The sequence below is a fragment of the Myiozetetes cayanensis genome, unplaced genomic scaffold, assembly GCF_022539395.1.
Source record: "Myiozetetes cayanensis isolate MyiCay16 unplaced genomic scaffold, myiCay2020 scf6-25, whole genome shotgun sequence".
NCBI classification, from domain to species: domain Eukaryota; kingdom Metazoa; phylum Chordata; class Aves; order Passeriformes; family Tyrannidae; genus Myiozetetes; species Myiozetetes cayanensis.
Window position 1 is genome coordinate 33,174,293 of NW_026087853.1, and position 16,013 is coordinate 33,190,305.

The following is a 16,013-nucleotide window of genomic DNA, read 5'->3' on the forward strand; positions in this document are numbered from 1 at the left end:
AGCACCTCTGCCACTGCCTTGTGATGGTGCTTGTGCCCAAACTCTGAGCTGGAGGAATGCCCTGTCTCAGAGATTGAATGTTTAATTAAGTTCTGGCACCAGGTTAGCAGGATGGTAGATAATTAACCTGGACAGATGTGGGACTGGGAACCAGGCTGAGATACCAAGCCAGTCCATGTGAACCTAGTGCCTGATAAGAAACTTACTGTCCAATCTAACTAACCATATTAGTAAACTGCTGAAGGAGGCAAAGGTCTGATAATGCTGGCGAGCTCCGTGTGCTGCCTGTGCTTCCCTGGCCCCAGCTGGGTGACAACCAGCCCTCAGATGCCCACTGAGGTGACTGAAAAGGGGAGGCAGTGCTGGAGACATCTCTGACCTTGGGTTACTGCGGCTTTGCACACTGATGTCAGGGCTCTGAGATTAAACTTGGTACAAGCTGACCCTACGCAGAGATTAGAATTCAAACAAATCCGTATGCTTAACAATTAGGAAATGCATGTGAAGTCTTCCTCTGAGCCTTTCAGCTGTTGCACCCTGGGGACTGTCCCACCTCAGCCTCTATATTTGCCGATGTCAATCACTCCTTAATGCCTGCAGATGAGAGTGCTTTGTAGTGCCAAACACTCCCTTGCTGATGGAGTGCTTCTTGCAAAAGAGCCTAGGTATGAGGATAATATAAGGCAAAATCTGCCGAATCTTCTCTTACACTTAAACAACCTTTCCAGCACTTGTGGCTGCAAAGGAAATATTCAGAGAATTGTCTTCTTCATGGCTTGGCTGGCTAGAGTTACGAGTTTGGGGAAGAGTGAATTCCAGTGTCCTCACTAATTATTCTAGCTTTACGTTGTTATATTTGACACACAGATCATGGTACGGTTTAAAGCTCAAGGTCCTGACGCTACGTGGTGGCATGGTGCCCAGCAGGGAAAGAGCACTTCAGATGTAAGTTCTCTCATGTGCATATGGTGAGATGTGGATCTAGTTAGTACCCCTCTGATAGCAGAGCCCTGTCAAGGGGAAAGAATGATAGTTCTAGTTTAAAAAAGTAGTTGTTATCACAGTAGCCGTGAAAGTTGAGTTGGTAAAACAGGAGGAGACAGAGCAGAAAGTGTGAGAAGCTGGGAGCAGAAACCTCCTGAAACAAGTCTGTCACTGCATTGACTGCAGCATCAATAGAAAGACTGTAGCATCTATAGAAGGACCATGTATACCTGTATCTTTAGGCAATATGAAAAGAAAGACCTCTGTATTGGTATGGGTACTTTCAAAGAGTTATAATGCTTATATACACATTTTCAAAGTAATTATAATAGCAAAAGAACTCCATGCAAGCTAGCCATAACTGCTGGATGGTTAAACAGTCATGAAATAACAGCTTGATTTTCAGCAACATCTGTCAGAAGGCTGGAGGAACCAGGATGTCATACATCTATGTAAGATTTGTCCTTTCTACTTTGTGTTTTAACCTGTAATGTGACATCTATTTTAAACAGTTTCCTGTGATTACAGCTTAGTGACAGTTTTCCTGGACTGTGCAAGTATATGGTATAATGTTTTAAAGTTGTTCTTCCCTAGCGTAGCAGTTGCCTAAAAATAAGGAAGAAAACCACCAGTGATGAGACACGTACTATCCTCCCAAGACTTGAAAAGCATGTGAAAAATAGGTGAGATGAACATGACAAGACACAGCATTGGTAACACTCCAGCGTTCCACAAACGTTTGACCTCTACTCTTTAAAGACAGCGCAAAGCGATATATACTGCTCTTCGTGAACTGTGTGGCTTTGTGAGGTGAGGAAACTGAAGTTATCGTTAAATCTTACCTTACTGTCGTTCTGCTGTTCACTTCATAACTTGACCCTTAAATATCACACCCGCTGTTGCTACATCCCAAAATAGGCTTTACCTGTTTCTGCAATGTCAGTGTATTTACTGAGTTATTTTCAGATTGCAGTCTGCTTTAGCTCAAGCCTTTATAGATACTGCTGCTTCCTAAATGGGCATTTCTGGTTTGTACTGGTGGATCAGACACAGTCTGCCCTTGTTGTTGAATCATTCCTTTGGTTTTTGAAACTCATTTCAAATTTTTCTTCTTCTCTTCAGAGTGTTTGAAACTCTTCCCAGGCTGATTCATCTGCATGTTTTAACACTGCATACTCTAATCTGTTCAAAAAAGTATTAATGCAGACGTTGAATGATATCCTATGCTAAGAAGTGATCCCTGATTCCCCGAAGGAATTGTCCCCAGGTTTGTTAAGGAGCTATTTTGAATGCAAACTCTGAAAAAGTTGTGCTTTCAGCTTGGCATTTTCCTATTTGCTTAAAAAAATGGACTAAAATATTTATTATAGTCAGGTTTAACACTTCTGTCTTTCCCCCCGCCCTGCCTGATAGTTTAGTTATTCCAGTAAGGAGTATTGGATTCATTTGAAACAGCTTTTTCTTGACTGCCTGCTTTCTTGGCATGAGCAGCTTACCAGTTTGCTGAAAGTATAAACTGATGATTCAATCTTTTGTTCCACTGCCTTTCTGACCTTTGAAGTTTGCCAATCAAAAAATCACTGCACCACCAGGAAATCAGGCATTTGGTATGGTGCTAGAGATCTCTCAGAGATGGTTCATTAGTTACTTCATGGAGTTTAAGGATTAAAAGTCCTGTCTGCTTGAGAAAATCTGAATTTTCTTAATTCTATTTTTCCCCTATTAGGACCTATGTTCTTCATACTCCTTTTAAGTTGAATACTGTGTCTCAGTTAAGCAAAAGGTAAAGATGACACGACATGATCTGCAATCTGCTCTCTGCTGAAAACAAAAACTGTTGCCAATGTTAGTCCCTGGGTCTGTGTAAACAAACAGGACGGTTTGTTCAAAACAGAGACACAGTATGCTTTAAGCTGCTTGGAAATGTAATGGCAGACCATGGTCATGAGTGCAGTGGTCGTGTTTGGGGTACATCTAACATTAAGTTAAATCAGAAAGGGGCTCAGGTGGCTTTCAGGAAAGGTCTGAAAGAGCCAGGCAAGGAAGGACACACGATCCTGCAGATCTCCTCTTACCCTCTGAAGATTTATAAATATCTTTGACCCCATAAGGTGTTTTTGTAGCAGTCTACAGGGGAGTCTTTCTGCTGTGCCTTCTGCAACCGGACTTGTCTATCTCGCATTGGCCTTTTTAGCCATCAGCGCGCTTGTAGCAAGTGTGGGTAGAGCCCTTCTCAAACCTTAGTTCGCGAAGCCTAGCCATGATGATGACAGCTCGCTTTCACAGTGTTGTGAGATTTCCTCACATGTTCACATTCAGTGTCTAAACACACTGAGCCGGTGTAAACTTGTTCTGATCATTAAATATTAACCCAAGGAGGAAAAAAATTAAATCCTCTCCCCTTTGTACCTGTAATCTTCATGTTAGACCAGGTTCCAGCTGTCCGTCTGCAGCTGGCATAAGTTCTGCATAAAAGCTAACCTAAACTTCGTTGCACTTACTAGAGAATGTAAAAAATGTGATGGTGGGTAATGCCTTATCATTGTCAAATTTCTACTGGGATGTGATCTGATGTGATGATGCACATTCTGATGTCAATCTGCCTTAACTGCTTCACACAGTGGCAAACTGCAGTCATAGACAATGCCTGCTCCTTATTCTAGAGGGGGTGATCAGTTCCAGCCTCTACTGCTTTTTCCTGAGCCACAGCCATTAGCACAGACCTGAACAGACTCACCTGAAGTCAAAGGTAAGGTCTGAAACTTGAGTGATGAGCTACAGATCCCTCTGTACCTAAGGTACCTCCAGGACTAACTAAATATTGCTGCTGAGGTACAATTGACAGGATGTTATTTTTTATGTTTGGAAGGACAAGTGTGAAGAACTGTATGCAAGGGGTTGTGGCAGGAGCCAGCTCAAACGAGGCTGGTTTGGCAGGGAGGATCTGTTTGGACTGTGGAAGAGTAGACCTCAGTCATGCTCCCTAACTCTCCTGACTGCTCAGTAACATAGCACTAGTGCAGCATATTTCATGCTGAATTACACACCAGTGAAAAAAGGGTTCTACTGCTAAATATATTTCTGGGCGGTGCCTGACACCAAGATAAAATAAATCTGTATTTTTAGATTTGAGTAATTTGAAAAGCTTAGCTTTCCTGAAAGGTGGAAAAATAGAAAAAAACCACCAGTGACAAACCTATTTCCGAATGTCTGTTATTCTATTATTTCTACGTAAATTTCCATTTTCTTTTTCCAAATATTTTGAAGAAAAGCAGTTGGTGCTCAAAGATTAAATTATCTATTTATTTTTGCCATCTCCTTGAGAGTTTTGCAAAGCAGCTCAAGGCCTCATTGCTGCTGCTTTTAAGAGAGCTACACTTAATCTAGCAGTAACAGAAATATGTTAGTTTAGTTAGTCATGGAAAAAAAAGGATAGAGTACGTGCACAGTAAAGGAGAAAGTAAAGGTAGAAGAAATTAAAATGGATAACCTTTGTGAAAGTAGTAACAAATATATTCACCAGCAGGAGAGGATGCAAGCTACATTTCTGCTTCCATTCACAGACCTCCTGCAGAACTGGGCAAGGGCTGAATCTTTGGCTACATGGCTTATCTAGCAACTTCACTGTGGATCTGAGGGATGGTCGTTTTTTTGCAGAGGGTCTTCAGCAGTGGCAGGTAGAGTCTCTGAACTGGAGCCTCTCTTTTGAACTCTCTCACTCTTTTTTTTTCCTGTTTCCTCCTCCTCCCTGGTTTAAAGCTTTCTGTAGGGTGAGACCACAGAAACTTCTTATCTCCAGACCATCCTCCAGCAAGTTAAGCCAGAGCTCTACTACCAGGTAGTGAAGAACCACCTCCTTTTACATGTTTTGACTTGGACTTCATTTATTTGATGACTCTTTTTTTTTTTTTTCGTAAGAGACAGCAAAGAGTTAATCCCTATCAACTGTTTTCCACAAGCAGTACCAGACATTAATAGTGTCTGGGTAGGACTTTGTTTCATCTTTCATTTAGTCTTCTGCTGCCTCATGACCTTTTCGCTTCCAAGCAGCAACTGTATTTACCTAGTTACCTTGATGAATTAACTAGGAGGATTTTAGCCTGCTTTTGTGGCTTTCAAGAAACCAGAATTGCAGGGAAGGTAGGAGTGTGGATAGTGGGCTAGCCAGGAGCAATAATATTAACAAGTCCTAGGTGGTCTTCAAACAATCTCAAGCCAAAGGGAGAAATACTCCTCCCTCTTTACATAAATCTCAGAGAAACTAGGTAGGAATGAGATGTGCTTTGCTCATGACCCTCACGTGAGAAGCCCATGTGTGTAAAAGAGTGTGACCTTTATGTCATAACAGACTTAGGTAACACAGGAATGTTTTAAAGAGAGGGAGTTGCGTCCTGGATCCCCTCCTGATTTTGCTGCTTTTCTCCCAGTGTTCAGATAATAACATGCAGAGAGGAAATTCCTGCTCTGCAGTAACAACAATAAGGCCTCTTAGGCTGCAGTTTTGCACTACTAAAATGAACAGCTTTTCCTTAAAAGGGCACTCCCTGCCCCCTCCTGTTCTCTCTGTTCAGTGCTAACCTTATTTTCATCCCTCTACAAGCTGGGAGTTAAACCTTCAGAAATCTGCTTGCTGTCTTTTCCAGTACTAGTTTTTGCTGGTTTAGCTTTGTGCACAAGCTCACTGTGCAGACTGGAGAACATCAGTGTTGACAGGAACAGAACTGCATGTTTCCAGGGTGGCACCTCTTACAGCACTGTAACTCATTATGAAATTACCAGTGTTAAATGTTAGACAGCACATCTGAATGTATCCTCCTCGGCAGGCAAAGGCTATGATCCACAGGAATAATCACAAGCATTGTCTGTCATTGCTCAGAGTACTACCTCCCTGTACTGCAGATTCTCTTGTGTGTGTATTATCACCCTGGCTTTTCTCATGCATGCAGCTGCTCTGCAGGATGGAAATACACATCTTTCTAACACAAGAGAAAAATGGGCAACGCTGACAGTTGCCCTTGCCAAACACAGCAGCCTTTCTCATCATTGCCTGTGTGCAGCAGAAATCACTTTCCCAGTTCAGGGACTCTGCATGCTGTTGCAGTTTCAGGAGTGAGCGTGGGGGCAGTCATGTAAAGCTATGATGTCAGTGGCATCACGTGCAATATTGTTCCAGGGAAATTTGCGTCCGTGACTAAGCACGAAAAAGAGAAATTCACCTCACAGAGGTCATTAATAACAGACCCTGGGTGTAACAAAGATGGTCCACAAGGGGAAGGGGCAGGGGGTAGGACTCAGGGCAGCATGGGACTCCAGGTAGTGTGGGTTTCCAGGTGCCAAATCAGGGAAACGCTATCAAAAGGATCATACTATCATCATCTAAGGGCACCAAAAGGGGCAGCCTGATGCAGCTACAACTGCTGGCTGTGTAAAGCCAGCTGATCCACAGACAAATCTGGCAAGGACAGTCACAGAGCCAACCTATTGGACCTCTGTCTGTATTGGAAAACTAATGAGTGTTATCTTCAACTTCCAGGTGTCTTCAGCATTTCAAATAGCCCTCGGCAGAATCCACTGTCTTTACTGTAAACACCTAGAAGCCAAGCTGTGATACAATTCTGGAGTTAGGTAAAACCGAGATGAAGCTCTGATTACACACTTGGTTCCAAATGAGGATGCAAGCAAATCAGGAGCACCTCACATATTTTTCTCCTCGTTCTTTGCTCATCATGGCCTGTTTCTGCAAGACCTCGCCTACTCTCGCACCCGCCTGGCATACAAGCGCAGCACAGCTTTTTACTGTTGTGTACCGTATGACTAAAAGAGCCCCGATGGTTGTATTTAACCCACCAACTCAGCTCTGTGACAGCCCCGTGCCCCCCTTCCCGCAGCCCCGGGATTGTTTGTGCCTCCCCTGCACCCAAAATGGCTCCCGCGCAGTGACGCAGGGACCGGCCCCGCCCTGCCCTGGATTCCCCGCGGGGCGTGGCCGCCGCCTGGGCCAATGGCGGCGCGGGCCGGCGGTGACGCGCGGGGCCGCCTCCATTTCCCGGCGCAGCGCCGGTGTTGCGCAGCAGTCGGAGCTGATCGCTGTACGGGGAGGACGCACCGCCCAGCGCCCACCGCACCAAACCGCACCGCACTTCGCACCCGCCCGGCTTGGTCCGCACCGAGACTCGCAGCCCAGGTTCGTGACAACCCCTGCGGTTTCCCTGCGGAGCGGGACGCCGGAGGAGCTCAGCGGGTGGGGTGCGGCGCAGGGCGCTTCTGCCGCCTGTCCGGCCGGCGCATGGCGCACGGCCCGCATTCTCACCGTGCCGTTTCGCTCGGTGCGGGCTGCGGCGCGGTGGATGGCGCAGCCGGGTGCGGCACGGCCGCCATTTTGTGGCGGAGCGATGGCGTTCGCTTTTCTTCCCCGACTCGGCTCGGCGTGGGCGGGGCCGCGCGTGGTGCGCCGCGCTCCCATTGGCGCGGGCTGAGGCGGTGCCCACCCGGCGCGCTGCCATTGGCCCGCGGCGGGGGCGGGCCCGGCGCGCGGCGCAGTGCGGCAGCGGCGGGCGGTGCTGAGTCACCGGCGGGGCTTGACGCGCCCTGTGCCCGCAGCAGCGCCGCGCACACCCCGACCGCAGACAGCCATGAGCGGCTGCCGTGTCTTCATCGGGAGGCTGAACCCGGCCGCCAGGGAGAAAGATGTGGAGAGGTTCTTCAAAGGATACGGCCGTATCCGCGACATTGACCTGAAGAGGGGGTTCGGGTTTGTGGTGAGTGCGCCTACCTTCTCCTCCTTCCCTAGCCCTGCAGGGTCTCTTGCCCTCGGTGCTCGCTCGCATTTGATGGGCACGACGCTCCTTCTGAAAAAAACCCGTTAACACGCCCGGGGAGTCATGCTTCGTGACAAATAAGCATCTATTCATTCACGCTTTTGTTGTGGATTTGCAGGAATTTGAGGATCCAAGGGATGCAGACGATGCTGTCTATGAATTGGATGGAAAAGAGCTTTGCAGTGAGAGGTGAGGTATCCTATTTCATGGATGTGCCATCTTGTATATGTAAAATAACTAGTAAGTCAGTTTTAGCTTGTGTTGCGTAATCAGTGCTGTTCAAACTATTTTGTGTTTGTTTGGTCTGTGTGTCATTCCTTCCTCCAATTACTGTAATAGAAGAATTATTGTAAGAAGAAAAAAATGTAAACGTGTGTGGTTTTCCATGTTTTTCTTTTCCCAGGGTGACAATTGAGCATGCCAGAGCCCGCTCGAGGGGCAGAGGCAGAGGGAGGTACTCTGACCGTTTCAGTAGCCGCCGGCCACGCAGTGACAGGAGGTACGCGTAGCTTTGAACTGAGGCAGTTCCAAAAAAAGGAACGCTGTGGACTCATCCCCTCCAAGAACTTGAGGTGGAATGAACTATTAAAAGGTGTTATTTGTCTTTTTAGTCAGTCATTTGATGTGGCAGTAGGAGGTGGAATATTACGAAATTGCTCACATATGCTTGTCATCTTTATGCTTCCTCCCGAAAGTACTTACTGCCTGTCCTAGATTGCTCGGGGCATTACGTAGTTCAGCTTGTAGTACTAATGATGATATGCAGATACCGGCTCTTGGTGCAGCCTCAGTTAATATTGAAGTGGTTATATATTATTTACTGATAAAGCAAACAGTGTATTGTTTGTTTATATTGAGTTGTTTATTTCCAAACAGAAATGCCCCGCCTTTAAGAACAGAAAATCGTCTCATAGTGGAAAATTTGTCTTCCCGAGTCAGCTGGCAGGTTTGTTGAAACACGATTAACTATTCTGACTTCATTTAAAGGATATGTTATGTAATGTAGTTTCTTTGTAAAATAATTAATTTAAATTAAATCTAACTTATTAAAATGTTTATGTAATTAATGTGATTTTTAATGTAATATAAATATTTTGAATGAAAACTAGTTAATTTAAATTTATAATAATAATAAATTTATATGTTTGAGGATATATATTTACTTTTTTCTTGTTTTTAAAATCCATTTTAACCACATATTAAACCCTTTATTTGCCAGCCTATCTGTGTCGTTGGCCTTATGACGAGGAGTGCCTGTGGGTTATCCTAATCGTTCTGTCTTGGTCACTCTTGGTCGGGCCTGGTTGACTTTCCAGTCAGCTCCTACAATGTCACTTGGCCACCTCTAGATCTGTGTTTGCCGGTCTAGACGTAATCGATGCACTCCTTAAAGTGCCACATTGCAGCGATCCCAGAGCGTTAACGAGATCTGATTCCTAAGTTGAGAGCTGTTCTTCCTGTAACGCTTCCGAATAACGAGGTCCTGGTCGAAAAGAGTTGAAAGATACGAAATTAGGTGGTCGTTGGAATCCTGATCGCAGTAAAGTGGTCCTTGGTGACATCGAGCGTAGAGAATGTCTGGATCCATCCATAGTCTCCTGATAGGGAGGGCAGTGCGATTAATGGCTTCCATCGACTGGGTAGTGTTCGTCAAGTGGGTGGCGAAGAGCCAGTCGGGCATATGTCATGACGGTATCTCCGGTCGCTTAATGCAGTTTGCTGCTTGGCTAGCCTAGGGAATTGTTAATGAAGGTAAAGTAAACTATATTTTTAATGACATATGGGGCACAAAATAATTGGTGTTATGTAAATGTAATTCTGTATTCGTATAAGATTTGTAATGTAAATGGAGACTGAAATAGTCCAAAAATATATGGGTAGTATTTCACACTCAGTCCCATCTGTATACAAATGTGCTCTTCTATTTCTTTCTCTCTCTCTCTTTCTCTTTCTTTTTTAGTTAATCTGTAAAATCATTGTAGACTAATATTTACCTTAATGTTAAGACACTTTACTAGCATTTTGCTTAAAGCAATATGCTTTTTTTCATTTATTTCGTGCCCTGATATAGATAATTCAGTATTGATAGAATACAAGTATGGCAGTTGCCATGTTTGTGATTTACCTAACATCTTCTCTTTCAGTAGTCATAAGATTCTTTTGTTTGTTTTAAACTGCTTTTGTATAGATAAGTAATAATTTCACTTCAGTGCATAACATAAGTGGTCTTGTGTTAGGATCTCAAAGACTTCATGAGACAAGCCGGGGAAGTAACCTTTGCAGATGCACATAGACCTAAGTTAAATGAAGGGTAAGCTTCTCCAGTTACCTCTTGAAAGCTGTAGAGTAATCCCTTTATGTATAATATTTGGGGAGGGAAGCTGGCTACTTTCAGTGTCAGCAGCTGTTCATGGTTTAATTTCACTACCCTTTGAAAACGCATTTGGTATTTGGGGAGTGGAATTTTTCATGCTTCAGTGATGACAAGGGATATTTACACTGAGTGGTGGGTGTGTTTTGTGGTTTGGTTTTGGGTTTTTGTTCATTTTTTATCCCTGTTTTTTCACCGTTGTAAATTGTGCTTGTGTTTATAAATAAATACAAGTTTGTTTATAATGTATTTATAATATAAGTTATAAATACAACTTATAATAGTGATCTTTGTGTTTGGGAATTTTTTTTTCTGTTTTCCGTAGGGTGGTTGAATTCGCCTCTTACAGTGATTTAAAGAATGCTATTGAAAAGCTTTCTGGTAAAGAAATTAATGGAAGGAAAATCAAACTAATTGAAGGCAGCAAAAGGCACAGGTATGGATTTCTGTTCTCTTAAATAACGCTCATATATTCATGGAGAATATTTGAAGTCAGTGACCAGGCAGCTGAACTGGAGCCCAGTGAATTGCCTGGTTATTGCCGTGGTCCGTGGGGTTTCGTTGCTCACACTGTTCTCTTCGTTTCCTCAGCAGGTCCAGAAGCAGGTCGCGGTCGCGCAGCAGGAGCTCATCGGGGTCTCGTAGCCGTTCTCGTTCGCGCAGCCGCAAGTCTTACAGCAGGTCACGGAGCAGGAGCCATAGCAAGTCTCGGTCAGTTAGTAGATCTCCAATGCCAGACAAGAGCCAGAAACGTCATTCTTCCAGCAGATCAAAATCTCCATCATCTGTGGATCGGCAGAGGTCTAGATCAAGGTCCAGATCTGTTGACAGTGGCAACTGAACTATTAAGTAACTTGCCTTGGGGGCCCTTTTTTAAACCATACTTGCTAAAACTTGTGGTAAGTATGTGACTTTCTGTAGGGAAGGGTTTGGATGGGGAGGGGGGGGAGGGATGGGAGAACTTTGTAGATGTGGACCATGGTGGGAAGGGTTATTGACTAATTGTATTAAATGTTTTTTGATAACCCTTTTCTTGCTCACATTTTTTTGTGAATGTCTGAAGTGTATAGTTTGTGTATATTGGCAGAGCTCTTTATAACTAAAGCAGACAAATTTTTTTGTACTCAAGAAAAGTCATCTGAACGCTCAATTCTCAGTATATTCAACTGGGAATAGCAGCTCAAAAACAATAGTTTAATATCAAATTAAACTAATAGCTTTAGGCATCCAAGAGCTCTATATGTGCTGTACATAAAGCTTTATTTCAGAGGGTATTTTTTTGTGCTTTTGAGACGTTTCAGTTATAGGTCAGCAGATAAGTGCTGGTTGGTACTGGTAATAAAACTTTATTTTAAAATATTTTCATTTATTATGACTTGCACTACACTAAGAAAATGCCCATTTCACTGCCCTGTGGTAATAATATTCTATGAAGCACTCTAATTCTTGATACCTAAGAATGAAATAGCTCAAATAAAGTATAAAGAAACATTTCTGTGTCTAGTTTGTTCTTAGTGTTAATAAAGTGTTTGCACCTGCGTTATTAAAATGTTTCTTAAAGATGAGTCTGTGGCAAAGTGATGACTGTATCGGGCGTGGGGGAGAAGTGGTGTCCTTTTAAATACACCGTGCAGTGTCCTTGGATGTCTCTGTGTTCTGAAGAATAATTATACTGTCGCTGTTCATGGCAAGAAGTGGAACAGATGAGTCATTTAGCTTTTAATCACTTTGGATAATAAGCTTGGAATGTTAAAGATGGATGTGGGCAGCATACTTCATTAGTGTGTGTGTGGAGATGCTTGTGAGAGCATTGAGATAAACCATATTTATAGGCATTAGTTCTCATTCTGGGTCAAGAGGCATTTTTAAGTTGGTGGGTGGGACTACAGCAGTGGTACCCTGAGGTTTTGTGTTGTAGTGTTTGTGCCTTCTTGGGGGCAGCAGTTCTCTGCAATCCCTGCATTTCTCAAGCTCTCACCCACAAGAGAGCTTTAGAATTTAATTTTAAAAATAATATTTTCTTTATGAAGTGCTTTACAAAGCTATTCCAGTAATCTGCTGAAGCCTTAAAAAATATCCTTGTAGCCTAGGCTGGGATTTGGATCGATCATAGGAAATGCAAGGGGATTCCTTTCAGAACAGTTTCTGCAGCCCTGCTGCCTTCTCTCCATGCTGTGGCAGTCTTTGTGTACTGAGGTAATAATAATGGCCAGTCTTCGCGAGCGAAGATCCGGGGAAGGTCTCTACACCTTCCAGCCTGCGCATTGGATTTTTTTTTTTTAGGTGAGACACAGTGTGCGCGGAACTGAGCCCACCCTTTAATCCTAAGGTTCATCTGCCGGGGCCAAGCGAGCTTGGACGGTGGCAGTGAGGTCCTTGGGATGTAGATGGGTTGCCTTTAAGGGCTAATGAGCTGAGGTAATGGAGGGAGGAATTTATGTGCCTTGTGGATTGGTCTGTTAAGGTGTTCCAGCCACTGCTGGGAGCAGGCACGGAGAGGGGCTTAGATCCATACTTAAGTGGATTGTTACTAGTCAGCTTTGGAGAATGGGAGGCTTCGTTCTCAGAGGCTTGGGATCAGATGCTGGATCACCCCAAGAGGTGTGGAAGAAAAGGGTTTTAACTTCTGCGGATAAAGGCAGTGTTGACATAGGGATGGAAGGTTAGCTGTGTTGAGACCTTAAGGGAGTTGATCCTGCTTACTTGGGTTGATGATGGGCATCTGTATCCAAGTGGGACTTGGCTTCAACTGGAACCCAAGTAGCTGAAGGCACCTGATGATGGTAAAGGTTGTCACACTCAGGCTAAACATGAAATGCTGTCTGCTCTATAAATAGTTCTGAATTCTGTTTCTAAACTGCACTGCTTACTTGCCTTGCAAGTGGTGTGAGTAGATGTTTGCATTTTCCCTGGGGAGCTGGCTGTTGTGATGAGGAGCTTCCATTTTAAAACAAACTCCTAGGCTCTGCATTATGGGGAATTATGTAGACTTTTGCCCAGAAATGATTCTGTGTTAATAAAGTGTAGGTTCTTGGCATGAGCCTGTTAATCCTTAGTTAAGATGGATTGCTTGAGTTTACAATGCATACTTTGGGCATTGCGGGTGTTAGTGCCAATCTTCAGGAGTGTTGCTGTGTGTAGTGTGACCATAGCTGGGTGGTGTCCTCATCAGGCGGGGTGTTGAGTGCACTGACTCCAATAAAAGGAGGTACATTCAAGGGTCATCTGTTCTCAGAGGTGCGGCTTGCTGGGCATTGACTCAACACCCTAAGGCAGCCATGGTCATGGTTTTTGTGGCCTCTGCTGCGTGGAGAGTGTTGCTCAGGGTTTGGAAGATGGGAGTGACCAGCAGTCCACAGGCTGCTTGGCTGTGCACTGAATCTTGCTTGTTTCTGCACGGAGAAACTTTCACACCTCGTTTTGGGTCTTCTTGTTAGAGAAACTACATTAATCTTCAGTGATGTCTTCAGCAGCCCCTTCCAACATGTGCCAGAGGGACAGTTACAGGTAAGTGAAATTAAAAAAGGGAACTGGTAAGGGCAGTGATTTTCATAGAGGCAAAATGAGGGGCAGTCACTTGGGACCCTGGCCCCAAACTGTCTCAAAGAGTTGTCAGAATAACTTGGAAGTTACTGAATGTCTCCTTTCTGGTCCGGCAGGGAGAGGCTTACTCTGGAGCAAGATCCTCAGAAAACAATAAGGTGGGTGCAGTTAGCTCTGTGGCAATCCCTTTATCTGGTGTCAAATGGGCATACAGATCAAAGTCCTACACAGAACTGCTGGAGACCTGTGAGCTGGCTGCAGAAGGTGGAGCTCAGAGGGTTGTGGTAACAGCTGCTGCACAATCCATGTACTGTTTCCCTGGTTTCCCACTGTTTCTGCAGGGTCTTGACACTGGTTTTATTTCTTGAGCAATAACTGTGTCCACACCTGCAGAGATCACGCTGCATCTGAAGAAAGAGAAAAACGTGAGAATAAGCAGTTCTGAAACCAGGTTATGGAAAGATTGTGACACAGCTACAGTTGGTACTGCTGGGTGATTTAAAGCAAGAGGAAGGAACTTGGAACTCCTTCCAGAAGACTGAAGCCCTGTTGTTTCCAGTGATTTGTGATTCAGAGCCTAGAAAGCCACTTTTTTTTTATCATAGTCTCATAACCACCTGCATGGCTGTTTGGAATGTCAGCTGCTTTGTACTGAAGGCACACCTGAGGATCCAAATGAGGGCAGGTTTTTTTCCCCATTGGCAGTTACCCTTCCGCATAGCTATGAAATGTGGTAAAGTGATCCCACAGCAGCTCTGTAACAGCTATGCTGCTGCTGCTTTGTTCCCAGGGACTGCAGAAAGCTGGACTGGAAGCATCAAAGGGGTGGCTGGTGGAGGATCTCATTAGGCAGTGCATTCTTCAGCCATCGTTGCACATAGACAGCTGAGCTTTGGCATTATGGACCTGCTGAAGTTGGAGAAGAGTCTACCTTACATCTATACCAATATTGTATATATTTTTAAATTAAGTTTTGAGCTCTTTATGTACTTTTCTAGCAAAAGATCCAAATGTTTCCTTCAGTTGCAATACTTGGCACTTCTGTCCTCTTCTTCCTCTCCCCACTCCAAAAGTGACACCATTCAGAGGTTTGTTTCCGTAAATCGGCAGATAAGAAACCCCTAAAACTCAAATTTGTGAGCATTAGCAGGCAGGCATTCCTTTATTATCAGCACTGGACACACAGGATGATAGCTCCTCTAATTGTGCATGTCCCATTCTCGGCTTACATATTAAGTAAATGTCTTACACATTCACTACTTATAAAGTTCACACATGTTAATTAGCTATCTCCACTGCACATCTCAGAGATGCCGTGATGGCAAAGAGGACCATGACAAGGATTGCATTCAGGGCTTTGTCCGTGGCCTGCTGGCCAAATGCAAACAGTGGTGCCACACTGGTCAATGAGTTTCTTTGCACATGATCCGGGCTCCAAAACTCTGAGCTCTCAAAAGCTCCCTCAGTTTTGTTCACCCTACTGAAGGGTTTAGAGGTCCCTTCTTCTGTAAGTGGCTGGGAAAGTGAAGGAAGGCTAGAAGTCCAAATAACAATTAATGCAAGGGAAACGTGAGCTCTCAGGACACTGCTCTTACTATTCAGCAGCTGCTGAAACAGAAATACATGTTTAAAGCAATCAGCCATGAACTCCATTCACTTGAGAAATATGCTGTGCAGTTTGTGTAGCTTTTGCTCTGGTCTCCCACCTCTTCCAGCACCCACCCTCACAATGAGAATGAGAACGTAGCTGGTGGGAGCAAGAGGGAGACCTGTTCAGAAGTTATAAAGACGGACACTTCATACAAAGGAAAATGAACCAGAACTCTTGTCCACGAGATATTGGTAAGGCCAGTGCTTAAAAACATGATGCATCCAGGGTACTTTGTTTTTAATGAGGGTTATAAAATACTTATTCTTCTGGCCATAGATCAGTATCTTGACAGGAGGTCTGGGAAGAAACTCCTTCCATGGGTGAGTCATTTCTCTAGGAAATTCTTAGGGGCCTTCATGTCTCTTTTCCTGATGTGCTAAGTCGGACACTGTCTAGAAATTTTTTGGTTGCATATAGGAATTAATTCTGCAAGCCTTAATATCCAAAATACTATTCCTTCTTTAGCAATGAGGGGATGTTCTGCATAGCAGGAGCCTCAACTGACCTCTGCAGTGCAGGGCTGTGCTCAGTGGGCACAGCAGTGCTTTCTGAGGCACATGGTGCCTTCAGCATCATGATGCATCTGGGGCTACAGACATCACCTGAGCTCTCCAAGCAAATCCAAATAGGCAGCTTTTACCCACCC

The 16,013-nt window shown here is 44.3% G+C and overlaps 1 protein-coding gene across 3 annotated transcripts; it reads left to right on the plus strand.

Annotated features, from left to right (window-relative positions):
- Positions 1-7,003: 7,003 nt before the first annotated feature.
- Positions 7,004-11,664, plus strand: SRSF5 (serine and arginine rich splicing factor 5). 3 transcript variants are annotated; one of them, XM_050335184.1, is made up of 8 exons: positions 7,004-7,168; positions 7,588-7,742; positions 7,921-7,991; positions 8,206-8,301; positions 8,679-8,748; positions 10,040-10,113; positions 10,499-10,609; positions 10,765-11,664. In XM_050335184.1, exons 2-8 carry the CDS (start codon positions 7,617-7,619, stop codon positions 11,012-11,014), a joined length of 798 nt encoding a protein of 265 aa, XP_050191141.1. In that variant the 5' UTR covers positions 7,004-7,168; positions 7,588-7,616; the 3' UTR covers positions 11,015-11,664. The 3 variants fall into 3 exon arrangements, with proteins under 3 accessions (XP_050191141.1, XP_050191143.1, XP_050191142.1); XM_050335186.1 differs by having other exon boundaries at positions 10,768-11,664; XM_050335185.1 differs by having other exon boundaries at positions 7,007-7,168; positions 7,585-7,742.
- Positions 11,665-16,013: the final 4,349 nt, after the last annotated feature.

Coding starts and splice junctions, on each gene's coding strand:
- SRSF5 (XM_050335184.1), top strand. CDS start 7,617: ATGAGCGGCTGCCGTGTCTTCATCGGGAGGCTGAACCCGGCCGCCAGG. Junction 7,743..7,920: donor AGAGGGGGTTCGGGTTTGTG/GTGAGTGCGCCT, acceptor GTGGATTTGCAG/GAATTTGAGGATCCAAGGGA. Junction 10,610..10,764: donor GAAGGCAGCAAAAGGCACAG/GTATGGATTTCT, acceptor TCGTTTCCTCAG/CAGGTCCAGAAGCAGGTCGC.